The following is a 26,020-nucleotide window of genomic DNA, read 5'->3' as shown; positions in this document are numbered from 1 at the left end:
TCCAATTTAATGAAATGTTTGTTACATGTAATCTTTTGGTCAACCATAATGCATAATAAGCATCATCAACAAGGTGAATATATGGGGTGTACACTGATAAGCTGTAGAAAGAATATATTCATTAAGACTTGAGTTCAAAGCATGTGAGTGCATTCAACTGGTAATTAACACTTTCACACTTGGTAATGAACGCAGCATAACTACATCTACAGTCACATGACTGGCTCCACTTCCATGTTCTGACCAGCAGGACCTCTGTGGTTTAGCTCCCTGACCAGACTATAAGCCACCCAGGGCCTTAGTGGGCTTTGTCTGGGACCTCACAAGGACAGTATACCGGATGCTGACACTGAAAAACCTGGATACTGATGAACCTAAGATTATGTTTTTTTAGCAGTGTGATGCAATCAAATGACAGACGGATAGAAGGATGGATCTCTTTGTGACGAAGCCTGTGTGAACTCGCCAACCTATCCCAGGACACTCCGCTGGCCTATCTTAAAAACCTGCCCTCCTGTGTGCGTGAGAGTGATATCGCTCATGTTATGTTTCACATTTTTTATTTTTGCAAAACTTCACCGAGTGGTAGGTTTTGGAGGTTGTATATGTTCACAAGCTGTTTAAATGTGAATCTGTTTTTAGGTAAACGTACTGTAGTGTTTAATGTGTTAATGGCAGAGGTGTGTGTGTGTGTGTGTGTGTGTGTGTGTGTGTGTGTGTGTGTGTCACTTGAAACAATGAAACCATAAACACAGTTCTACTGCTTCTGTCAAAGAACATTCATTAAATACCATAGAAGTTAATTGTTGAACTGATTAAGAGCGTTTGATAAAATATGAAATACTAGCATTCTTTTGAAAACACAGGCAGATAGTTTGTTTCTGGAGTGTACTTAGCGCAGTACTGTGTGTAAGAATGTTTTTTTTTCATGAAGAACCAAACGGTTCCTATTTTTCTTTACATTGAATTTATACCATGGGATGCTGCATCTTCCAATCCCCATTATCACAGTTAAAGTTATACGTCAGATGTTAGGATGCTGCACTATTATTGCATTCCTAACTTTAAACATCTTGTATCTAGAATTTATTTTGCACAAATCTCCTAGTGACGTCAATGCATGATTTTGGATTTCTGAATACCAAAATGAACTAATGATTGTGTTCACCATGCGGTCAGTTTCTTCATAAGTATGTTTAATTTTACCATGTGGTCAGTTTCTTTATAAGTATGTTTAATTTTACCATGCGGTCAGTTTCTTCATAAGTATGTTTAATTTTACCATGTGGTCAGTTTCTTTATAAGTATGTTTAATTTTACCATGTGGTCAGTTTCTTTATAAGTATGTTTAATTTTACCATGTGGTCAGTTTCTTTATAAGTATGTTTAATTTTACCATGTGGTCAGTTTCTTTATAAGTATGTTTAATTTTACCATGTGGTCAGTTTCTTTATAAGTATGTTTAATTTTACCATGTGGTCAGTTTCTTTATAAGTATGTTTAATTTTACCATGTGGTCAGTTTCTTTATAAGTATGTTTAATTTTACCATGCGGTCAGTTTCTTTATAAGTATGTTTAACTTGATTTCTCCTTTGTTACCTCCTCTATTACGTTGTGATTGTTTTCACTGTATGCCAGCCTTGCTCTTCTGTCAATTACCGCACAAGCTTTCCTGAGACATGTATCAGCTGTAGTTAGTGTTGTTTTAGTGGTCTATTAGAGAGAAGATGTAATCAGAGATTTGAGCTGCATCCCAATACATTCCGTGCCATGTTAATGATGTAGAGTTTTTCATTTTGAGGTAAAGACATGCAAATAAACAGTCGTACCATTCTGATTTATGCTGACCTTGTGCTGTTTGAAATTGTATCTGCTGCTTACCGATATTGTGAGGGTGTGTTTTTGTTTTACATTGTTTTTGTGAACTTTTATTACCACTTCCTTCTTATCTCACCCTAACTTGTAAGCTCACTAACAAATCACATTAATCACAAGGAAAATTCAAAAGACTTTGCCATGATTGTTTTTTCAGTGTAGGGTTGTTGTTTAGTCTAATCCAGTTTGAGAATATGTACATGTATGAACATACTGTACTCTAATATATGAATTGTAATGATTAAAGTCCACGTTGAACATATGGAAACATCTGTGCCATGGCCCAACATTACTGTAAGGGCGGGAGAAAACAACAGATAAGCAGTGGAGGGATAAACAGCAGGTGTTTCACACAGAATCGTTTTTTCCATTACACTTGTCTTCCAGGAAGCTGTGAAGTGGTCTCACTGACTAAAACCTGTCCGTGCTACTCTATTTTCCTCTTTTCTCCCTTTCCCCTTTCCCTCCACCTGCCCTGTCCCTAACCCTCCATCCATCCATCACCTTTATCTTGTCTTTTTTTTTGTTATCCATTTATTAATCAAAGCCGGATTAAAACTCTGGACAAAGCTGAAATGAGCGAGGGATGGGATGGGATGAAGAGCGGGGTAAATCCATCATTCACGGACTTCCTGTTGTGAAGGAGGGATTAGTTGGGTACAATGGTGTGGTGGACAAAGCAACACACACACCTGGCCACCTTTCGCTCTGCTCTCCACAGAGGAATGGGTGAGAGAGAGGTTAGGCAGAAGGATCAACACTGCTACACCAACAGCGATTAAGAGAGACACGCTCTTTTAGTGTGTTCTGTTTCTGGCTTTCAGTTCCACTGATTTTGATACACTGGAGGATGAAGAAGGCTTCCTTTGGAGTGCTGCCCATTTCATTTTCTATGTAGCTGTTGAGTAGTAAAGGACTTCAGTCCCAATGGGCACTCTTATGTGGATGATTAAGGTTGTCAATGATCACCATGTGCTTGAGTTCAATACATCTTACATCTCTTCCTTTGGTGTGGAATTAATGCAGACTCCTCCACAGAAACCTGACTTCCAGATGATTGATTGATTGATTTTTATATATATATATATATATATATATATATATATATACTGTCCATATCAGTAATTAATTACAGTTACACACACTTAGGAAAATAGTCTGAACAGATCACCATCAAACCACACTTATTTAGTACACAGAACACATAAGACCTACGAGTGACCCTGCATGTGATTGTAAAACATGTAGCCTAAGGCTACACTGGGTACCAGTACTGAGGCGATGTGCAGAGGTACGAAGTAATTGAGGTAGATATGTACTCATACTATAGGTAGGGATAAACTGACTAGGCAACAGCAGATGAAAACAGTATGTTATGAGTCAAAAGGGTCAATCCTGGAGTCTCCTAGAATTGCCCTCTGGGAGCTGCACAGCTAATGCCTACATTATTAATACAGTCTCTCCAAATTATTATGGTTTTAGGGCTCTATTCAATCTGTATCGTTGAAGTGTTACAGATTGGGCAATAGATATTAAGTCATTTCCGATTGAGCCGACATATGCTGAGTTTCAGGGTTGGGTAGGTTACTTTCTAAATGTAATCCATTACAGTTACTAGTTACCTGTCCGAAAATGTAACTTTTGGATTATCCAAACTCAGTAACGTAATCTGATTACTTTGTTACTTTTGGATTACTTTTCCCTTAAGTGGCATTAGAAGACAAAGGATCCATCAAAAGCATTGTGTGTTATCAGTGGTCTCTGTCTTGTGGTCAGACTCACTCAGGTGGAACAAACTTAAACTTGCACCTTTTTTCAATGCTGAATTGAATTCCATTGAGAAAACACAAAGGTGTCAATGTATTTTTTGCATCTTTTCTGGATTTCAAAGTAATCCAATAAGTAATATCTAGTTTTTCAAAAGTATCTAATCTGATTTCAATATTTCATAACTGGAAGTTCACACACATAACTGGAAGTTAGGGAAGGGGGTCAAATGGTGATATAGAGGTGCTTCTGAGAAATGTCTCCACCGGAAACATGCAGTAGTGCATGCAGGCCACTCTATTCTCTCACTCTCTGTTTTGCTCTCTCCGTTTCAACCACATTGGTATCTGCCTCCGGCGAACCCCCCCTCCCCACACCTCTTTCTCAGGACCTTGAGTATGTCTCCTGTTATAAATGGCACTCCTTGCTTTAGGGCTGTTGCTGGGGGGAAATGGGGGATGTTTGTGCAGCTTATCTATTTCCTGAACGGGAGGGACAGTTTGCTCAAACTGCTACATTTCTCAGAAGTTAGCGCCACATGCCATGACTCAGGCCTGCAGAGTCAGGAGGATGCCTCAGGGTGTTGCACAGTCATGCTGACCCAGGACTCATTGCGATGAGGTGTCACGTTTTATTTCTTCCCCGTTTTACACACACTAACACACTGAGTGGATCTCTGTTTTACACTGCTTTATAGAGAAGACAACACATTTCAGTTGAATGCATTCAGTTGTAAAATTGACTAGGTATTACATTGCCCCCAGCACTGCTTGTGGAGCTGAGGCTGTGTTACCTAGAAACTCTTCCCCCTTCTCTGAACTTCTCCTGACTTTCAGCCTACTATGTGGACAGGCCCAGGAGTGGAGGGTTCACTAACATGTGGTCCCAGTCTGTATCAAGCACAACAAACACACAATCAGTCATGTCATCACACCCTTTAAAACAGATGTGATCGGTGCTATAGATCACCTTGATCAACACATTTTTGGGTTGTACATGTGAGTTACATCAACCTTAATCAACCACAGAGCTAATTAGTGGCATTTGGCCCAGAGACCTCAGATACAAACCAAGTAGAGCAGAGAAGGGGGAGATATTGTAGAGATCATCAACTTGATTCAGCTGTGGGCCGATTTTCTTGAGCGGATGGTCTGGGGGACGGAACATAATTTTAAAAAGTCAAATTGACCACAGAAGCCCGAACTGATATTTGACTAAAACATTCATTTCAAAATTTGCTTACATTTGTATACGATCACATCTTTATGGGAATACTTGGGGACAGATTTCTAAAATTAAAATAATTTGAAACGGATTTCCTGGTGTTTTTAAAGTCTTATGTTCAACAGTAAAATTGTAATATTTGAAAACATTTTAAGTATGTATTTTTTGCTCAGAAAATTTGGGGGGGCCAAATAAAACCACCCACCGGACACCAGTTGGGGAACCCTTCTGTATCTTTTAGGATAAATTACCACAACGGTATGTGTGTGTGAGAGAGGACAGTCGGGTTCATTGTGGCCTTGTCCCGATGGGGTCTCTCTCGCCCCTTTCCTCCCTCTCTAAGCATTCTGCTGCATGCTGCATTTTCATTGTCTCTCTGCATATTTCTATCTGCAGTATTCCAGAAATCAAGCATTGTTTGGCCTGGCCATACACTGGGCTGTTTTTGTGTGTGGGTTTCAGATGGTGATTGTCTATTGGGCTGGACAGGGACCTGGGAGGGATGCATTGTGCCCACCCTCCATGTGGCCACTGATGCCCACAGGAAACGAGAGATTTACCATCCTGTAGCCGAGGAAGCCTTTAGAGCATGCTGTTATACTGAGGACACCGACAGAGTGAAGTGTCATGTCTTTGGCATCATTAAAGGTGAAGACTGTTATTTTACCAAATCAATTCTCTAATTATTATTACGTGATTAAACTAATCATGTAAATTTAATTAATGAGGAAGTCGGGGCACCACGGAAAATCTTCAGATTACAAAGTTATAATTTTCCAAATATAAAACTTCAGATATTTTAATATCTGATCAATTGGTCTTTTATTAATGAATTATTCTTTACTTCACGTCAGTCTCATCTGAATGTCGTAAACTGTTGGTTATCTGCACAAACCCAGACTTTACTATAAATCATCCGTACATCAATTGGCTTAATCATTTATTTACTAACTAAATAATCACAGAAATGCATAAACAAACAAACAGTAGATATTGGTTACTAACAATGATAGGGAAGATCCCCTAGTGGGCTAAACCAATATGACGGCTTGGTGGACAAAGGGAAGGGGGTGTGGACTGAGAAAGAAGTGGGAAAGACAAAATGGCTTCACTACACAGTGGATAATTGTATTCATTGAAATGCTAATCCTTTGCACATGAACGCTCACTCATTCGGGAATAATTGCAATCAATATATTTACGCCCATATATTGTCTTTTCTGTTGGAATTGTCAGTCCGTCTGCTGGAGAGTCAGTTCGAGTCTGTCTTTCTGTTTCCCTGAAGATCAAAGTATTTCTTGGTTAGAATGGATACTTCAGAGTACCATTCAGAAATGTTCTCATAGAATAGATGTTTCGGCGGTTGTCTGTATTCTCGTCCTCGATTTACGTAATTTCTAGCTGCAGACTAGTACTTCATATCGAAGATTTGCTCTTATGCTGTAGGGATTGATAGTCTCAAAGTTTAACAATTTCCAGCCGTGTAACCAATGCTCCACGTAGTATAGTTTTGGTACTCAACTATTTGCAATCACAGCTCCCGCTGTGGGTTTGATTAGTCTTGGTACTCAAATCTGTGCCACCTCAGCTTACACCGAGGTATGCGTGGTCTGAAGAGGATTTCCTTAGGAGGGGGTTTTATTCGTAACAATAGAAAAGGCGGTTCTATGACGCCAGATCATGTCTGGGGGCGTGGCCGCTGACTAGTTAAACTTTACCTGGAATATAATTCTCTCAAAATTAAAGGTTAACATCACATTATTTAACAAATATTTTCATCTTTACTCATTCATTTTATACAGGAATTAGATGCAAAATTGAGAAATGTACACATTCAGAGATATAGTTGTGTGTTTCCTGTCCTTCATGAGGTCACAAAATGAAACACACTCAACATAACTGTCCCTTAAGTGTCCACGGACCTTTCCCACACACTCAAAGGTGGACATAGTTTAAAACTCCCATTTTGGGGATTTAGGAGCCAAGTGAAATCCCTTGTTCACTCTGTGGTCGCTCTCTCTGCATGAAAAGCGGGAGAGTCTCCGCCAGGAATTTACGACCTGAGATAACAGTACCTGGATGTAGGAGAGAGTGAGAAGCCACGATCTACACCCAGAAAGGGCCACATCTGACAGAAGTGTGCTTTGGAATTCAGTGACAGTAGAGGCCATTTAAAAAAAAAAAAAAAAAAAACATCGGTCCCCCACATGGCTTTAATGGCTAAGTAAGTCTATTCTGTATTGCTCAGATCGCACGGCAGGGATGTCACAGTGCCATCAGCATATTGATAGATATCATATGCAAGTGGAGTCTGAGTTACATTTAACTATTTGCATAGAGCTTTCAATACAAGTAACAAAGCGCATCACATTATAAAGAAGCAAAGACAGGTGGGAGAATAAAAAGATTAGTAATTAAGATCATACATTAAAAGCATATTTATAAAAAATAAAAAAATAAAAGTGTCCAGCAGGGAATTAAGAGGCACTGAATCTGCAAGCCTGATGTCCTCTGGCTGACCATTCTAAAGTCTAGGAGCCCGAATGGCAGATTCCCGGTCACCTTTCGTTTTCAACCTAGACTTGAATGATGTACGGGAGACGGTTATGCCATCAATTCAATAAAGTCAGAGGAAGACAGTTTAAATTATACAGAAAGACAGTGCGAGTGCATTGGGTTAACAGCAATGACTGCACATTGACGGCAGTGGAAAAAGTGGTTAAGAGATTGTGCGGGGGACACAGCAGCATCACTTAAGTTACACCATGAGTAATTCCCAGCAGATAAGTCACCTTTTTATTAATGGCAGCAGGGTGTGATTCAGTGTCTACGCTTGAGGTTTCCAGCATTACGTATGGATAGATAGTTTGAACACTTTTTACCCAGTTCTTCAACCTAAAAAAAAAGGTAAGTGTGTGATTGATCAGGTTTACACTTCAAGGTATGAAAGCACTAGAATACCAAAATCTCACCAGCATCCAGATTTTTGTCTGATCTGCTCTCAGATAGAACAGTGAAGTGAATTCTAATGGATAGTTAGCCATTGGCCCCGATGCTTCCAAGTGGTCCAATGCAGCATGTTGGGAAAACAATGTACCACCCATTAGAAAACTTGGCAGGGTCAATATTTTCATTACATGGAACAGACCGCATCAAAATGAGTTGGGAATAAGTCCTAAGCCTGTAATTGCTGAACTGAGTGTTTGTAACCATTTCCTTATTGTGATCGAAATTAGAAATAAATAAAAACAGGCTTGAGGTTATTGACCAAGTTGCTTTAGTCTAATAAAAAAAAGTTTAAGACAGATTTACTACACATTAAGTTGAGGAACAAATTAGCTTAACTATTGTACTAGTGCTCACTAAGGCAAAGCCATGCACACAATGTACCCACTGACACACCTGCAACCAAATGTTTTAAAACCTAAACACATTTAAAAATGGTAAGAATTAACAGAATAGCAACACCATTACTCTGACAACATTTGGGATTCAATACTTTATTTAAATGTTGTTTTTCCCCTCTTCAAACACATTTTCCTGATGTACATTTCTATCCAAAAGGAAAACTAAAAGGTAAAAGTGCTGAAATGAAATAGTATAATGATATCATCAATGTCATAATCAGAAAGCTGACAGCTCTTTGCCATTAACCATTTCAAAAAATAAAATGTGCAAGAATTTCATATTTTTTAACTTAACTCACATCCACACAGGCATCCTCGTACACACAAAAAAACATATCTGCTGTAAAATTCCACAACTCTTAATGCAAAAATAGCAAAGAGCTTCAAAAAGGGATCGTCACTTTCCAAAAAGATAAGACTTGCTCTTTTAGGAAAAAACAAAACAAAACAAAAAACACCCAAACCCCCCCAAAATCCAGACAATTGACAATGGAGGGGACCATAACACAAAAATCACATGGAATTACAGCAGACAAAAGAGGGGCAAAAATAGGACAAATAATAAAAATAAAAATAAAATTTTAAAAAATGGGGGAAACATCCATTGCACTATCCATGAAACATACGACCCCAAATACGGGCAGCAATATATTATATAGCCAAGCCTGGTCACACCCATTCTTATCTAGGGGATCATACATAACACTCATCTCGGTTTACAATTGATAAATAGGCACACATTCCCAGTTAGGATAGAGACAGAGACCACAATAACCATAACACATTCAGGCAGGGTAAGGGACACAGACACAGAATTTACACAAATTCAATATCAGTGGGTCTACAACCCTGGTTCTGGAGAGCTACTGGTTCTGGCTCAAAGATCAATTGAGTCATCACTTTGCATGGTGGTAAACATTTGTGGGAATGACTGACAGCTCCTCTCCACCTGAATAATTCACCTGAATTATGAAGTAATGTTGTGGGGAAAAACAGTGACTCATCAGAACCAAGATTAAAGACCATGGGCTCCAAACGCAACAAGCTTTCACAAATTAAAAATGGTCTCAGCGCAGAGACAGATGAGAAGTCTTCTCTAACATACACCAGAGAGGGAGACAAATACCAAGTATAGGAATCTGGTGGCCAAGATGGGAGCACAATTCAAAAACAAAAACGTTCCAAGGTTCAAAAACTTTACACCCCAGCCTTCAAAAGTCTGAAACAGCCCTTCAAACACATTTAACCTCCCTGAGAACCAGCTCACCTCCAACATACAGTCTCCTCCATAGCTTATGTACACTCTCCGCTAGCTGGGTATGGAGTAAGACAAGGCCTCTAAAGTGCTTCCATTGAGTGGGGTGTACAAGTCATTTGACGTCAGACAGTTATTAGGTATGGCTTGTCATTGCACTAGCTGCGGGTGTGGCTTTGGTTTGGATAAATTGAAGGGGAGGGAGGTGGGGGCAAAAAAATAAAGAAATGCAGACAGAGCATGACAAATAATTACTGGAATGACTAGACAGCTAAAGTTTCAAAGTATGGTTTGGGGGTTGGGCTTAGGAAGAAAAACACAAAAAAAAAAAAAATAAAAAAAAAGTCTACATACATAATTCAATGGCGGTGTCTCAAACCATAAACGCAAAATAGAATTCAACCAAACGCAAATGACAAACAATTTGAGGGTAACTAGTAGCAACTATTCAGCTCTTAACTAATTCTCTCTTCTCCCACCCACAAAAAAAAAATATCCCACCAAATGTAAAGGCACTTAAGTGCTTAGTTGCTGGTTCAGACTTTGGTCCACACCGAATGTGCCCACATGGTGGCTAAGCTGAAGCTAGCCCAGGTTAAAATTGTCCCATTGCCACCCACAAAATAAATTGCTGTTCCGTGACCCAGCACACAAGATGGCAAAATTAAAAAAAAAAACATTACGTAGATAATGTTATGAATATGAACACCGGTTCAAAACTTGCATTCATTTGTTATTTATAAAAAAACAAATTAAAAATAATAAAAAGCATGTTGGTTACTTTTGTTGCACACAGAACTATTCATGAGTTCAGTGTTTGTCCTTGCATAGGCTCAAGCAGCATGTTACCGGTCCTTCACTGATCCAGATGAACCGCAAAACTAGGAAATGTGTTTTAACCATGTACAGTGGTTCTCAGTTAATGTAAGATGTACAGTGGTTCTCAGTTAATGTAAGATATACAGCTTACAAGGGCCATCATTGCTTTTGCCTGCCAGCCAAACTAAAGACAGCACATTTGCAAGCCAACACAGCTCTCAAAACATTCAAGGTCCCAACAGCTACATAAAGAAGAGTTTCTCGTATTATTTCGTGATTCCTCAGGTCCGTACATTGCTTTCTGCAAGCATGGACAACAGAAAGTGTGTAACTACTAACATGGCAACCTCTGTTGCTGGGGGAAATTAATCATAATGAGCTGATTGAAATTGTACCATTGATTTATAATATTTAATGAATGTGTTCATATAATTGTCTACATGATGATGTTGAAACTTTGCAGTTTTGTTTCCTGGGTCACGTAATGCCTTTTCTGAAGCCTTTATTAGTGGGTGGCCCTTGGACTAAAAGCAGTGTCCACGTTTAGTTTGGGCTGCTGAGCCAGCTCAACGTGCCCCGACCCATGGGTGTGACCCGCTCAAGAGACCATGCCGACCCCCCTTCCCCAGGCCTGTGAACGGGGCAGATAACCACATCCTAGCTCTTATCTGGATGTGCATGTTAGTTTGCACAAGTTGATCGAGCAGCAGCTGGCACCTAGGGAGTGTAAGCAGAGTAGAGGGACAGGGAGCAGGCTGCTGGCACTTACACAGGGAGTTCAAGAGCAATTTAGCATTTCTGTGTTGGAGAGCCAACCCCAGGTGGTGGTGGTGGGGGGGGGCAGGAGGGCAAACGGTTGAGTCACTGCTGCTCATCCATCAGTGAAAGCCGTGTTGCCTTCTAGGTCCAAAAATAAGTCCCTGGGTTTGGTTGGACAGAAATACTTAAGGCGAACAGTTGGCTCACTAGACTGGAAATTAAAATTGTCAGGTCAGTAGAAAGGGAGATGGGGGGGGGTGCAATTTCTAAATGGGTTTTAAAAAGTTTAATTAGGGTGGGAGGGGGTACTCGGATGCCTGTCAGATCAGAGTACAACTTCTGCCACGTAAATCAAGACACGTGAGGTCCAAAATGGGAACGGAATTCCAGACACTTACATTTCGTTGAATGTGCCAGGCAGGCAGCAGTGCTCCACTAGCCTCCCATGACCAGAAAAGGGTTCACATCTGCCCCCTGCAAACCCTTAGGGGGTGGAGGGAAGTGAGTCAGCCCCCACGCATAAGGTTGCCGTCACACACTGGCACAACCCCGCCACCCTCTACCTTACACTCCCTCCCCACTTTAATTATTGGCTGCCGTTACAGCTATTGGCTGGCTTGCACCAGACTGGGATCCCATTTCAGGCCACTGCCTGCAAAGGAAGGCCTGCAAGGGGTTCCAGGGCCTCGCCAAGTGGGGCTCCTTTTAAGGGAAAGGACAGTCTCTCCCTGACTCTCAGACTAGACTCCAGAAAGAGGGAGGTGAAGGCCCTGTCCTGTTCTCCGAATGAGCTTACAGTACAGACCCCACCACATGGACCGTAAACTCTGACATCCGAGTGGTCACTGCTGCACCAATGTTTTGGAAGAGGTTTAAAAGAAAAGCAACTCCCCACAACATACATTAGCCACGATCGGTGAGCAAAAAGGCCCAAAGAGTTACTGTATGGTGCGCGTTTCAATACTCAGTCATGGCTTCCTTTGCTAGGCTCCTTTCAAGCATTACCACAAACAGGTGAAAGGTTTGGATAGGCAGTCTACATTTCTATTTGACCTGTTGCATGGAGGAGAGGATACTAAGGAGAGGAAGCCACTTAACACTATTGAGATGCACCCTACATAGTATGAACAATTGTTTATACATAGTATTGGCTGAACAGATTTAGGAAGGAGGCTAGTCACAGCAAAAAATAAAACACATTTTTCTCTACAAAGTCTACACAGCACAGGCAACCTGGCAGCACTGTGCTAGTGATAGTCGGTCAGATTACCTTTCCTTTTTTACACCTTTGATTTAAAAACAAAATGAGCCATTCCTCTGCCTCCCTTTTAACTTGGATGCCTTCTAAAGATGGGGACAGTCATCTCATCTCACTAATAGAAAATTCCTCAAAACACTGATGAGCAAACCCATACTGCTCATCAGTGAACTAAACATTGATGTCATCTCAGGATTACCTTTTACACCTTGTGCTTCACATCTCTTTAGTTAACCATATTTTTTTTTAATTTTTTTACACACTTTTTATATCTTTTTTTTTAACGACAATTGTCTACGTTTTTTTTCTCTTTTTTTTCTTCAATACACACAGGAGCAAAACCCAAATAAACTTCTAAATATTTGTTTCCCTTTCTTTGAAGATGGACCAAATACACTTAACATGTGGGCACCAAGTAGAACACTCATTCTTGAATCAGGACGTTAATTTGAAACCAATTTTCTCATTAGGGGAAACAAACAAAAACATTACAATCTGAGAAAAGGCAAAAAAATATAATCAAAATAACACTTAAAAAAATATCACTTTGGATCCAATGATCTTGACACCTCTGTAGATAAGGAATGAGAAAGGAGTAGGGAGACCAAAATCAAAACTAAAACACTTGGCCATTTAAATATATCCTTTATGACTACAGAGCGAAATGCCAGTTATGGCCTAATTTCTATTTTTTTGGCACATCTGACTTTCCCCCCCCCTTTTCTCAAAGCAGCAGTCTTCGTGTTATATGGGTCTCTCAGTTACATGGCAGCCATGTTGGAATATTCTGGTTACACGAGGCAACGTAGTAGTTGCTGAAGTTGTGGTCTCGGACGTAGGGCGCCGGCTGGTAGTAGCAGGTGACACTGGAGGCGTCTGGGATGGCGTTCTGCTCAGCCAGCACCCTGAAGGCAGTCAGCGAGATGAGGTTGAGGGTCTGCCGCCTCTCGTGGCCCATGAGGCACACCGTGCTCTCGTTGACCACGCGCCGCAGGATCATGAGGTAGTCATACTTGCTCTTTTCCTCACCCACAAAGTGGCTCTGCAGGTAGGCCTCCAGCTTCCGTTGCTGCTCACCAATATCGGGGAAGTCGATGAAGAAGCGGGAGCACATATAACGCTCCAGGCCCTTGAACTCCTCCTCCGAGGTGGGTCGGAAGGCTCTCACCAGTAGGTTGCAGTACTTGAGAAGGCCACCGCCACGGATCTCCTCCGGCCGCTTGGTGGCGATCAGTTTGTTCATGAGGTGGTCCAGAGACGCGCCAAAGTCCCCGTACACGCTCTCACCCACCACAGTGGGGTGGAAGTGGCTAGACATAGGGTTCTCCGGCGAGAAGTCGTAAAAGGAGAGCAGCGAGTCCAACACGATCTGGAACGAATCCACGCTGAACTCAAACTGCCGGCGGATAGAGTCCACAAACTTCAGCTCCACGTTGCGCCCGTTGTTGTTGGAGAGGGAGATGAGGCTCCAGCGGTCCTGCTCTGTATACACCTTGACCAGCTTCTGAACATAAACCTCCTTTAGGGTCATGGGGGTGATCTTCTCCTTGTTCACCCCCTCAGGGAGGAAGTCTAGCAGAGTGCCCAGCACCACATCTTTGACCAACTGGAACCCTGACTCCAGGGGCAGGTCCACCCTGAAGATGATGTCCAGGTCCTTGTAGCTCCAGCCAATGTCCTGCACCAGCACATGGCTGGCTGTAGAGCCGTTCAGACGAACATCTTTCACTTTAATTCCCCTTAGCTCCAGACGGGTGCGCACCATCTGAACAATGTCTTTCAGCCGCACCTCCAGGGTTGGGAAGTTCCCTCGGCCGTGGACCGGCACCACTGCTGTCAGGACCTCATTGAGACGGCTCACCTGGTCCCAGCTCAGCACACTGTGGGACACACTCTCACTAGTGGTAGTGCTCATTGTGGACTCTGCCTTGTTAGCCATCTTCTAATTGTCTTTAAATTAACTAGGACAGAAACAAATTAAATATTAGTTTATGAGTACCAAAAATAACAGTCGTTTCTGACCCCACAGAACATGCATGGCATGTCTGTGAGGAGATGCCAAAACAGAATGCACTGGAATTCCAGCCTTTGATCACTAGCTACTATGATGCCTCCTGAACTTCTAGAACAGAGTGAGAACGTTTTCAATCGAGAACTATGCTGCAGAGTAAAATAGAAAGGTGCTCGAGAGCAATCATTTGGATGTCACAAACATCGTGCTCTAAATTATTTATTTTTTTCCTAATCAAACAATACTTAAAAAAATATAAATATTTTAACTAGCTACCTAACAACTTAACATTTCATTTCAAGGGGGAAGATTATTTTTTTGTTATACATGTGTGAAACATTTACATTTGGGGAAATAACACATGCATGAATAACAGCAACACTTCAATTAAATCGGCCTAGCTAACTGGCTAATTCCACATTTTACAGCACGCGCCCGTGAAAACTGGTTGAATGTGGAAGCCGACAGAACAAGTTCGTGCAAGTACAGTAACTATTTCTAAAAAGCATTTCACCAATTCGTTAGATGGCCACAGCAAACGACGCGAAAGGGTTACACAAGATAGGAAACTACAGCGTGTAAAATTGATACCTAAACCAAAATTGTTTTTTGTTTGCTTGCTTTTTTTAAACAGGTAAGAAGTGAACTGCTGGCGAGCCTAGCTAAAGTTTACATCTCACAAACAGGCAAATCAAAACGTTTGGTAAATCGCATCAACTACCTAGATGAAAAGGGTTGTAGTCAAAAGTGCACACAGAATGAGCTGATATGAAAATTATACATACGGTTATGAAGGTATCCTCTCAAGGCATTCAAATTGCACAATTAGAAAATGTTAGCGGAGGAAACGTGCAGACACATCCATAAATCCACTCGTGAGACTTACACTAAAATGTCAGTGCCTGTAAGTGCGCATCTACTAAAACAAACGCCTTCTTCTTATATGCCGAAGAGCAACTGGCTGAACAGCCCTCCACGTCGCACTACACCATCCCCAGCCCAGCACTTTAAAACACGTTCCCTATTCACAAAAACCTAACGAGATTCAGATGAGTCAATAAAAATGTGAATACAAAATATTTACCTTTAATCGAACTTCTTAATTCTACAGCACTGACAGACTTGGAATTTTCTAACAACTAGATAGCTTGTCTTTCTATTTCATTATATTAATGCGCTGAGCGAAGCCATTGATTGGCTAGAGAGGTTTTTGTGTTGCCAGGTTACCAGAAGCGTCTGCTGCCTGCCTTCATTCGAATGCTGTCATTGGATGATGTGGTTTCCCGGTTGACAAACAAATTTAACACATTTAACAGAGATGTGATACTTTTGCTGCAATCTAATCTCCTAAACACAACTCAGTTTTTGCTTTTTGAACTGTTATGTTTTACGGAAATGATTAGCAGGGCATGGATTTGCAATTAGTGAAGACTCTCAAACCTTGTTGCTTTGGTAATCTATTTGAAAAGTTACAGCCTTATACTAAAATGGATTAAATACATCGTTTTCCTCATCAATCTACGCACAATATCCCATAATGACAAAGCGAAAACAGGTTTTTAGAAATACCTTATTTACATAAGTATTCAGACCCTTTGCTATGAGACTCGAAATTGAGCTCAGGTGCATCCTGTTTCCATTGATCATCCTTGAGACGTTTCTACAACTTGATTGGAGTCCACCTGTGGTAAATTCAATAGATTGGACATGATTTGGAAAGGCACACCTGTCTATATAAGGTCCCACAGTTGGCAGTGTATGTCAGAGCAAAAACCAAGCCATGAGGTCAAAGGAATTGTCCGTAGAGCGCTGAGACAGGATTGTGTTGAGGCACAGATCTGGGGAAGGGTACCAAAAAATGTATGCAGCATTAAAGGTCCCCAAGAACACAGTGGCCTCCATCATTCTTAAATGGAAGACGTTCGGGGGGAAGGTCCTTGGTCAGGGAGGTGACCAAGAACCCGATGGTCACTCTGACAGAGCTCCAGAGTTCCTCTGTACAGATGGGAGAACCTTCCAGAAGGACAACCATCTCTGCAGCACTCCACCAATCAGGCCTTTATGGTAGAGTGGCCAGACAGAAGACACTCCTCAGTAAAAGGCACATGACAGCCCGCTTGGAGTTTGCCAAAAGGCACCTAAAGGACTCTCAGACCATGAGAAACAAGAGTCTTTAGTCTGATGAATCCAAGATTGAACTCTTTAGCCGGATGCCAAGCGTCACGTCTGGAGGAAACCTGGCACCATCCCTAAGGTGAACCATGGTGGTGGCAGCATCATGCTGTGGGGATGTTTTTCAGCGGCAGGGACTGGGAGACTAGTCAAGATTGAGGGAAAGATGAACGGAGCAAAGTACAGAGAGATCCTTGATGAAAACCTGCTCCAGAGCGCTCAAGACCTCAGACTGCGGCGAAGGTTCACCTTCCAAAGGGACAACGACCCTAAGCACACAGCCAAGACAACACAGGAGTGTCTTCTGGACAAGTTTCTGAATGTCCTTGAGGGGCCCAGCCAGAGCCCGGACTTGAACCCTAGCGAACATCTCTGGAGAGACCTGAAAATAGCTGTGCAGCAAAGCTCCTCGTCCAACCTGACAGAGCTTGAGAGGATCTGCAGAGAAGAATGAAAGAAACTCCCCAAATACAGGTGTGCCAAGCTTGTAGCGTCATACCCAAGAAGACTGGAGGCTGTAATTGCTGCCAAAGGTGCTTCAACAAAGTACTGAGTAAATGGTCTTAATTCTTATGTAAATGTGTATTTAATTTTTTTTATTTGTAATACATTTGCAAACATTTCTACAAAAACAGTTTTTTCTCTGCCATTATGGGGTATAGTGTGTAGATCAGAAAAATTATGAGAAAAAAAATAAACATTTGAATCCACATTAGAATAAGGCTGTAACGCAACAACATGTGGAAAAAGTCAAGGAGTCTAAATACTTTCCGAAAGCTCTGTATGGGCTTTCAAATATAGCTTGTTCTTCTGCATAATCTACCCCCCCCCCCCCCCTCCCCCAACGCTGCAAGCCTAGCCACCAAACTTACTTTTTCATAACTGGTAACTATGTATTTTGAAAACAGCATATATCAAAAAAATTAACAGCTGCATCCTTTAATTTTTCATGGAAGAGTTGGAATCCTGTGAAAAGGGCAGGTTCAACTTTAAGCCACAAAGAACAGCCTGTTGTGTTTTGCAGGAAACGTGACCTCAAGCTGCAGCTGGATAGCTATTGGCCCTTCTAGGTCAATAGAAAGACCTCTGAGAAAAGCTGTATGTAGGAGCCTGCTTCAGGGTAGGTTCCAACTTAACATACTGATCTCATGATGCACTTTCCATAGAACTTTTGGTTTTGATACATCATAATGTGTGACAGGGGAGGGGAAATTCAACGTAAGGAAACAAATAATAAACTTGGTTTTCAGTTGTGTGTGTGTGTGTGTGGGTGAGATTGGGCTGATGCAGGGGTTAACCTTCGGGGTGGGAAACGCAGTAGAACATTAGTCAATGGAGTAGAACAGTCCCCCTCATCTGGTGAATCTGCAGACTCACAGCCAACAGTCAGAAGGAGAACTGATGGGCCATGAGATGTGAAACCAGGGGAATTCCCGTCTCTCTCTCTCTCTCTCGCTCTCTCTCTCTCTCTCTCTCTCTCTCTCGCCCTCTCTTCCTCTCTTTTCCTCTCTCTTACAAGGAGTTTCAGGGGGGACAGAGGGAATGAGAGAAAATATATATAGAGAGAGACAGATAGAGGAAGAGAGAGAGAGAAGAGACAAACATTGAGTACATTTTGCCAAAGCATTAATGTTACAACTGAGAGAAATTTCCAAAGAAAGCGAATGAGGCGATTATGTGCTGAAGACGGCAGCCAAGGGCTCACAGCCACGCTGCATATTATACTGAAATCTGTTTGACAGTAGGAGTGACTCACGACAGAACAGAACAGAGCTATTACACACAGTCAAACGTGGCACATGAACTGTACAAAAACATTTAAGGAAAAGACTCAACTGAGGAAAGACTAAGAGAAAGACTCAACTGAAGGAAAGACTAAGAGAAAGACTCAACTGAAGGAAAGACTAAGGGAAAGACTCAACTGAAGGAAAGACTAAGAGAAAGACTCAACTGAAGGAAAGACTAAGAGAAAGACTCAACTGAAGGAAAGACTAAGAGAAAGACTCAACTGAAGGAAAGACTAAGAGAAAGACTCAACTGAAGGAAAGACTAAGGGAAAGACTCAACTGAAGGAAAGACTAAGGGAAAGACTCAACTGAAGGAAAGACTAAGAGAAAGACTCAACTGAAGGAAAGACTAAGGGAAAGACTCAACTGAAGGAAAGACTAAGGGAAAGACTCAACTGAAGGAAAGACTAAGGGAAAGACTCAACTGAAGGAAAGACTAAGGGAAAGACTCAACTGAAGGAAAGACTAAGGGAAAGACTCAACTGAAGGAAAGACTAAGAGAAAGACTCAACTGAAGGAAAGACTAAGAGAAAGACTCAACTGAAGGAAAGACTAAGGGAAAGACTCAACTGAAGGAAAGACTAAGGGAAAGACTCAACTGAAGGAAAGACTAAGGGAAAGACTCAACTGAAGGAAAGACTAAGGGAAAGACTCAACTGAAGGAAAGACTAAGAGAAAGACTCAACTGAAGGAAAGACTAAGGGAAAGACTCAACTGAAAAAATACAAAAATAGATGTACACTATCATTACACGTCTATGGTATGACTACAGTACATTTCAGTAATGCATGGGTTGCACACACACTGACGCATTTATCTCTTTGTTACTGGAAGAAGTGGTAACACAAAGTGACTAATAAGATATCCTACTGTCTATTCCTCTGTTTTTCTTTCTTATCTTCTAACAATTTGATTTGAATTGTTGCCCAATAGGAAAATTAATTCTACTATACAGTAGGCCTACATCTACACACTTTCTCTGCAGGTACTGGCAGTGCTAAGTGGTTTCTTAAAGTGTAGTTTCTCTGAAGCAGGATCTTCACATTGTGCAGCAGCTTGAGGGTGAGGTGCTGTAAGTAACAGTGTTGTTCCCCGCAGCTTAAGAAGATTTGTGTTTCTTTTCTCTCTGGAGTTTCACATCAATTTTGCACTGGGTTCTTTTCACTTGGGACCACACACACACACACACACACACACACACACACACACACACACACACACACACACACACACACACACACACACACACACACACACACACACACACACACACACACACACACACACACACACACACACACACACACCTTTATTTAATTAGGAAAGTCAGTTAAGAACAAATTCTTATTTACAATGACGGCCTAACCCAGACGACACTGGGACAATTGTGCGCCGCCCTATGGGACTCCCAACCACGGCTGGTTGTGATTCAGCCTGGAATCGAACCAGGGTCTGTAGTGACGCCTCTAGCACTGAGATGCAGTGCCTTAGACCGCTGCCCCAATTGGGAGCCCTACACATACACATACAAGCAGTGCAGGAGTGTGTGTAGCAGGATGAATGTGTGAATGTGTGTGTATGGCATGAGGAGTGTATGTAGCAGGAGTGTGTGATGAGAGGATTGTGTGTATAGCAAGAGGTTTGTGTGGGGCAAGAGACGTGAGTGTGTGTTGAGGTAGAAACAGTGCTGAAAGGTAGAAACAGTGCTGAGAGGCAGAAACAGTGCTGAGAGGTAGAAACAGTGCTGAGTGATAGAAACAGTGCTGAGAGGTAGAAACAGTGGGAGGTAGAAACAGTGCTGAGAGGTAGAAACAGTGCTGAGAGATAGAAACAGTGTTGAGAGGTAGAAACAGTGTTGAGAGGTAGAAACAGTGTTGAGAGGTAGAAACAGTGCTGAGAGGTAGAAACAGTGCTGAGAGATAGAAACAGTCCTGAGAGATAGAAACAGTGTTGAGAGATAGAAACAGTGCTGAGAGGTAGAAACAGTGCTGAGAGATAGAAACAGTGCTGAGAGATAGAAACAGTGTTGAGAGATAGAAACAGTGCTGAGAGGTAGAAACAGTGCTGAGAGGTAGAAACAGTGCTGAGAGATAGAAACAGTGTTGAGAGGTAGAAACAGTGTTGAGAGGTAGAAACAGTGCTGAGAGGTAGAAACAGTGCTGAGAGATAGAAACAGTGCTGAGAGATAGAAACAGTGTTGAGAGATAGAAACAGTGTTGAGAGATAGAAACAGTGCTGAGAGGTAGAAACAGTGCTGAGAGATAGAAACAGTGTTGAGAGATAGAAACAGTGCTGAGAGGTAGAAACAGTGCTGAGAGGTAGAAACAGTGCTGAGAGATAGAAACAGTGTTGAGAGATAGAAACAGTGCTGAGCGATAGAAACAGTGCTGAGAGGTAGAAGCAGTGCCACCTGCTGCTGTTGGGTCCTGTGCCAAGGGGATGTGACTCACTGTCCATGCCACGGATGGGTAGGCAGGGGCCATTAACACATTAAACACACGCATGCATGTACACACATGAACAGACACGCACAGCAGCAATTAAACCCACACAAACACTCTGCTGCACAGTACACACACTCTTTATTACGGTGGGAATCAAACCAGTAAGTATATACACACACACACACACACACACACACACACACACACACACACACACACACACACACACACACACACACACACACACACACACACACACACACACACACACACACACACACACACACACACACACACACACACACACACCTGCCATTAACACATTAAACACTCCAGTACGTTTGCCGATGTCCATGCAAATGTTGTCTCTCTGCAGCATGACTCATGCAGTATCACATTGATAACTCAGCACTTCCTCTGACATCATCAGCAACCCCCAGGTCCTATTGATTCTCAGTGGCAGTAAAAAAAAAAACATCTTCAGGTAGCCCTCTGGAGAGGATCCTCCCACAGACACACAGGCGTGATGCAGGGAGCCTCTTCCTGAGGATTCCAATCTGCATAACGGAAAAAGCCCTGGGCTGCGTTTCAGATCTAAAGCCGGCGGGTTATGGGCTACGGATTCAGAACGGGTCTTGTTGAAGAGGGCAGGCATTTTCACTTTCATCTTCTCTAAGTACAGTGCATTGAGATAAAGTGCTTTCAAATAAAGCTCGACCTGAGAAGAAGTGCTGTATTTTGAATTAGTTGATTTGGATTCTGGAACTAACTAATTCTATGTGTTAATAATACTACTCTCTTGGTTTTCTAATGGAACATACAGTATAGGACATTCTGTAGTGGGATCCCTCAGTGACATTTAACACTGACTAGGTCAGAGACAACATGTTCATCAGGCTCCGCTGAAGTGCCTTCTGACTGCTATAGACCCTCTCCTTGCTCAGCAATTACTGTTTAATAGAGCACAGCTGAAAATAAATGTGTCTGTCACTCTCCATGAAGACGGAGCCAAGTTAAGAAAGTGCAGAGGCTGAGGTTACAGAGCCATGAGGTAATCCAGGGGTCAACATACTTACAGTGCTGTGCAATTGCAGGGCTGAGCTGAGTGTAGGCTGTAAGGCTTCCCCCTGAACTGAACTTAATGGGGTGTTGAATGAAAGTGAGGGGTCTGAGTTGAAAGAGGTGCATTGGTCTGTTGGGAAGGGGCTGACTTGAAAGTGGTGCATCCGTTTGTGGGTGAATGTTGTCTTTTACTGAAAGGATCCTCTTGTTATCACTGGTGTGAAAAGTCACCTAACGCGAGCCTCAATGTTCATTTGTCTGCGATGACAGTGGTTTCCAATCCCCGTTGCATTGGGAGGGACCCATGTAAATATTTTGAAGTTATTTTTCTGACCCATGAGGTAAAGAAAATCAGACTTTCTAGCAAAACCCGTTTTAACCTAACTTAAGCCACAACTGAAAAGGGATCAGTCCCCAGTCCCGACTCTTAATTTGGGAGAGCAGAGGTTGACACTTTCTAAATGATAATCACAAAGCAAACATGGACCCATAAACTTTCGCCTTATGGGGACTTCATTTGAGTGTTACCAACTTTATGGGGACTTCATTTGAGTGTTACCAACTTTATGGGGACTTCATTTGAGTGTTACCAACTTTATGGGGACTTCATTTGAGTGTTACCAACTTTATGGGGACTTCATTTGAGTGTTACCAACTTTATGGGGACTTCATTTGAGTGTTACCAACTTTATGGGGACTTCATTTGAGTGTTACCAACTTTATGGGGACTTCATTTGAGTGTTACCAACTTTATGGGGACGCGTCTGTGTGTTACTAGACCTATTGGATTATCTCGTTTTCCAGTAACCTCACCAAGCTGTTTAAAAGAGAGAGGGTCAGTTTTTCCACATGAGAGAAAGATGCTCCATCCTTGATCTTTATCCCTTCCGTTTCTTTCTCCCTGCCCATATACCCTTTGCCTCCATCTCCCATCCATCTTATCCCTGTTCTTTTCTACCACATTTTCTCACTATATCCCTCTCTCCCTCCTGCTCTCCTTCATTTTGGATCCCCTTTCCTAACATAACCAGACGCTTTTGTAGGAGACTGAGGCCAGATGAAACACTAGGATGACTAATAACATAAACACAGCAGGAACTACATGCCCAATCCATCAGTGTTTCCCAAATATCTCTCAGACACTAAAACACTTAACATGTTTTAGACAGCCCACATGTTAATGATGGAAGACATTACTAGGCATAAATAATATTAATTGTAAACATGTCTATACAGTAACAGCGCAGTGTCTGAGGCAAAAGTGTGACACCAATCAGGCCCCCAAGGACTGGAGTTGCACATACTTGATGTAGCGCAATAGTATGTTTTCCATTCAGTGGTATTGCAACAGAGAGAGGAGCACTATCCTCCATCCTCTGAACAAGCTGGGGGCATTGCATTGAGTGAAACCGGTGATAGTCAGTGTGATCTTAAAAAAATATATGAACAATACTATGACTCTCCCATTACATGGAACGTCCACAGTCTTATGTGACATGTCTGCTAAAATGTTTTATCTGGTTCTTCAACAATAGATGGAACAGACAAGGTTAACTTTGATTCTATACAAGTAAAGACCAACAAAATCCAATTACATGGAATGTGCACAGGCTCCATGATGTCAAAAGAAAACATATTGTTCTTGAACATTTAAAGAGATTGTCAGCAGATGTGGTTTCCTGCAAGAGTTACATTTCAAAAAAGGAGAAATTGAATATTTAAAGAAGAACTGGGTTGGAGAGGCCTATGCTGCTAGCTACTGTAGTAACAGCAGACGGGTAGGTATCCTGATAAATAACAATACACCTTTTCCCTTATAGCCCAGCACACAGACCAAAAATTCAGTTTTCTAATGTTAAATTGTAATTTACATAATGCAAAAATACACATTGATTTCATTGTATATCGCCCCAGGGGCAATTTTGGTGTTTTTAGATATAATTCAAGCTATATTAGATCAAATCCAGACAGGAACTATTATTTTAGCAGGCAACCTAAATCACACATTCGGCAAGTTAGACAGACATAGTAATAAAAAAAGGCAAATTCAAGGAGCCTCCAAAGAAGCTGAAAAAGGTCATATCTACAAATAATTTACAAGAAACCTGGAGATTACTATTCCCAACTACAAAAGACTACTCCTTTTTTTCTCAAAGTAAGAAAAGCTATTCAATAATTGTCTACATTTTTATTTCCAAAAATGCACTCAACAATTTACTGGGTTAAAAAAATCTATGACATAGTGATATCGGCTCATTCTCCTGTATCATGCTTAATTACACCAACAGAAAATGCACTTAGTGACAGAATACCCTAAATGTAATATATACAGTGCATTAGTTAAGTATTCAGACCCCTTCACTTTTTCCACATTTTGTTACAGTACAGCCTTATTCTTAAATGGATAAAAAAATCTAAACAATCTGTACGCAATACCCCATAAAGACAAAGTGAAAACAGTTTTTTAGATTTTTTTATAAATGTATTAAAATAAAAAAACAGAAATAACTTATTTATATAAGTATTCAGAACCTTTGCTATGAGACTCAAAATTAAGCTCAGGTGCATCCTGTTTCCATTGATCTACAACTTGATTGGGGTCCACCTGTGGTAAATTCAATTGATTGGACATGATTTGGAAAGGCGCACACCTGTCTATATAAGGTCCCACAGTTGACAGTGCATGTCAGAGCAAAAACCAAGCCATGAGGTCAAAGAAATTGTCTGTAGAGCTCCGAGACAGGATTGTGTCGAGGCACAGATCTGGAGAAGGGAACTTTTCTGGAGCATTGAATGTCCCTAAGAATACAGTGGGCTCCATCATTCTTAGATGGAAGAAGTTTAGAACCACTAAAACTCTTCCTAGAACTGTCCGCCCGTCCAAACTGAGCAACCGGGGGAGAAGGGCCTTGATCAGGGAGGTGACCAAGAACCTGATGGTCACTCTGATAGAGCTCCAGAGTTCATCTGTGGAGATGGGAGAACCTTTCCCTAAGGACAAACATCTCTGCAACACTCCACCAATCAGGCCTTTATGGTAGAGTGGCCAGACGGAAACCACTCCTCATTAAAAGGCACATGACAGCCCGCTTGAAGTTTGCCAAAAGGCACCTAAAGACTCTCAGACCATGAGAAACAAGATTCTCTGGTCTGATGAAACCAAGATTGAACTATTTGGCCTGAATGTCAAGTGTCACGTCTGGAGGAAACCTGGCACCATCCCTACGGTGAAGCATGGTGGTGGCAGCATCATGCTGTGGGGATGTTTTTCAGCGGCAGGGACTAGGAGATTAGTCAGGATCGAGGGAAAGATGAACAGAGCAAAGTACAGAGAGATCCTTGATGAAAACCTTCTCATGGACCTCAGACTGGGGCGAAGGTTCACCTTCCAACAGGACAATGACCCTAAGCACACAGCCAAGACAATGCAGGAGTGGCTTCAGGACAAGTCTCTGAATGTCCTTGAGTGGCCCAGCCAGAGCCCAGACTTGAACCCAATCGAACATCTCTGGAGAGACCTGAAAATAGCTGTGCAGCAAAGCTCCTCGTCCAACCTGACAGAACTTGAGAGGATCTGCAGAGATGAATGGGAGAAACTCCCCAAATACAAGTGTGCCATGCTTGTAGCGTCATACCCTTGAAGACTCAAGGCTGAAATCGCTGCCAAAGGTGCTTCAACAAAGTACTGACTAAAGGGTTTGAATACTTATGAATATGTAATATTTCAGTTTTTTATTTGTAATACATTTGCAAAAATGTCTAAAAGCCTGTTTTTGCTTTGTCTTTATGGGGTATTGTGTGTAGATTGAGGGAAAAAAAACTTTTCATCCATTTTAGAATAAGGCTGTAGTTCAAATGTGGAAAAAGTCAAGGGGTTTGAATACTTTCCAAATGCATTGTACGCAAATAACAACCTTTACCATTACAAATGTAGACAGAGAAAAGCCAGCCCAGACATAATTTTTGATGCATTTAAGGCGGCATTAAGGAAATTATCATCTCATACTCGATCAAAAATTACATTTGAATTTGAAATAAAAATAAAAATAAATAAATAAATAAATCACTATCTTAGAAAAAGCCTGTAAAAAATCTTTACAAGCTATAAAATGTCTGAACTTTAGCAGGAATATGATCTTTTACTTTTAAGAGAGCCAACAACTACAGGTTAAACTCAAA

At 41.6% G+C, this 26,020-nt stretch overlaps 2 protein-coding genes across 7 annotated transcripts in view; one reads left to right on the top strand and one right to left on the bottom strand.

Moving 5' to 3' along the window:
• The window catches only part of LOC106582084 (ganglioside-induced differentiation-associated protein 2), a 44,970-nt gene extending 39,437 nt beyond the window's left edge, over positions 1 to 5,533 (top strand). For 2 of the 4 annotated variants that reach the window (XR_006761193.1, XM_014164813.2), the window contains one exon: positions 395 to 1,838. Coding sequence is in view for 3 of the 4 variants with exons in the window: in XM_014164813.2 (XP_014020288.2) it covers positions 395 to 415 (21 nt within the window). In the remaining variant the exon portion in view is untranslated. Of the gene's footprint in view, positions 1 to 394; positions 1,839 to 5,329 lie in introns of those variants that run through there. The other 2 variants (XM_014164815.2, XM_014164811.2) reach the window with 1 other exon arrangement.
• Positions 5,534 to 8,121: 2,588 nt separating this feature from the next.
• On the bottom strand, positions 8,122 to 15,579 carry LOC106582085 (terminal nucleotidyltransferase 5C). Of its 3 annotated transcripts, none has more exons than XM_014164817.2 (2): positions 15,461 to 15,579; positions 8,122 to 14,326 (listed from the first exon to the last, which is right to left on the bottom strand). In XM_014164817.2, the coding sequence occupies exon 2, from the start codon at positions 14,302 to 14,304 to the stop codon at positions 13,123 to 13,125; it is 1,182 nt and encodes a 393-aa protein (XP_014020292.1). In that variant the 5' UTR covers positions 14,305 to 14,326; positions 15,461 to 15,579; the 3' UTR covers positions 8,122 to 13,122. The 3 variants fall into 3 exon arrangements, with proteins under 3 accessions (XP_014020292.1, XP_014020291.1, XP_014020293.1); XM_014164816.2 differs by lacking the exon at positions 15,461 to 15,579 and adding an exon at positions 15,162 to 15,389; XM_014164818.2 differs by lacking the exon at positions 15,461 to 15,579 and adding an exon at positions 15,263 to 15,389.
• Between the last annotated feature and the right edge of the window lie 10,441 nt (positions 15,580 to 26,020).

This window comes from Salmo salar, chromosome ssa21 (assembly GCF_905237065.1).
Source record: "Salmo salar chromosome ssa21, Ssal_v3.1, whole genome shotgun sequence".
NCBI lineage: Eukaryota > Metazoa > Chordata > Actinopteri > Salmoniformes > Salmonidae > Salmo > Salmo salar.
Note: the sequence above shows the minus strand (reverse complement) of the source record. Positions and strands in the feature narration are given on the sequence as shown.

What these genes read in the sequence shown, in the direction of transcription:
- LOC106582085 (XM_014164817.2), bottom strand. Translation starts at nt 14,304, where the DNA reads ATGGCTAACAAGGCAGAGTCCACAATGAGCACTACCACTAGTGAGAGT.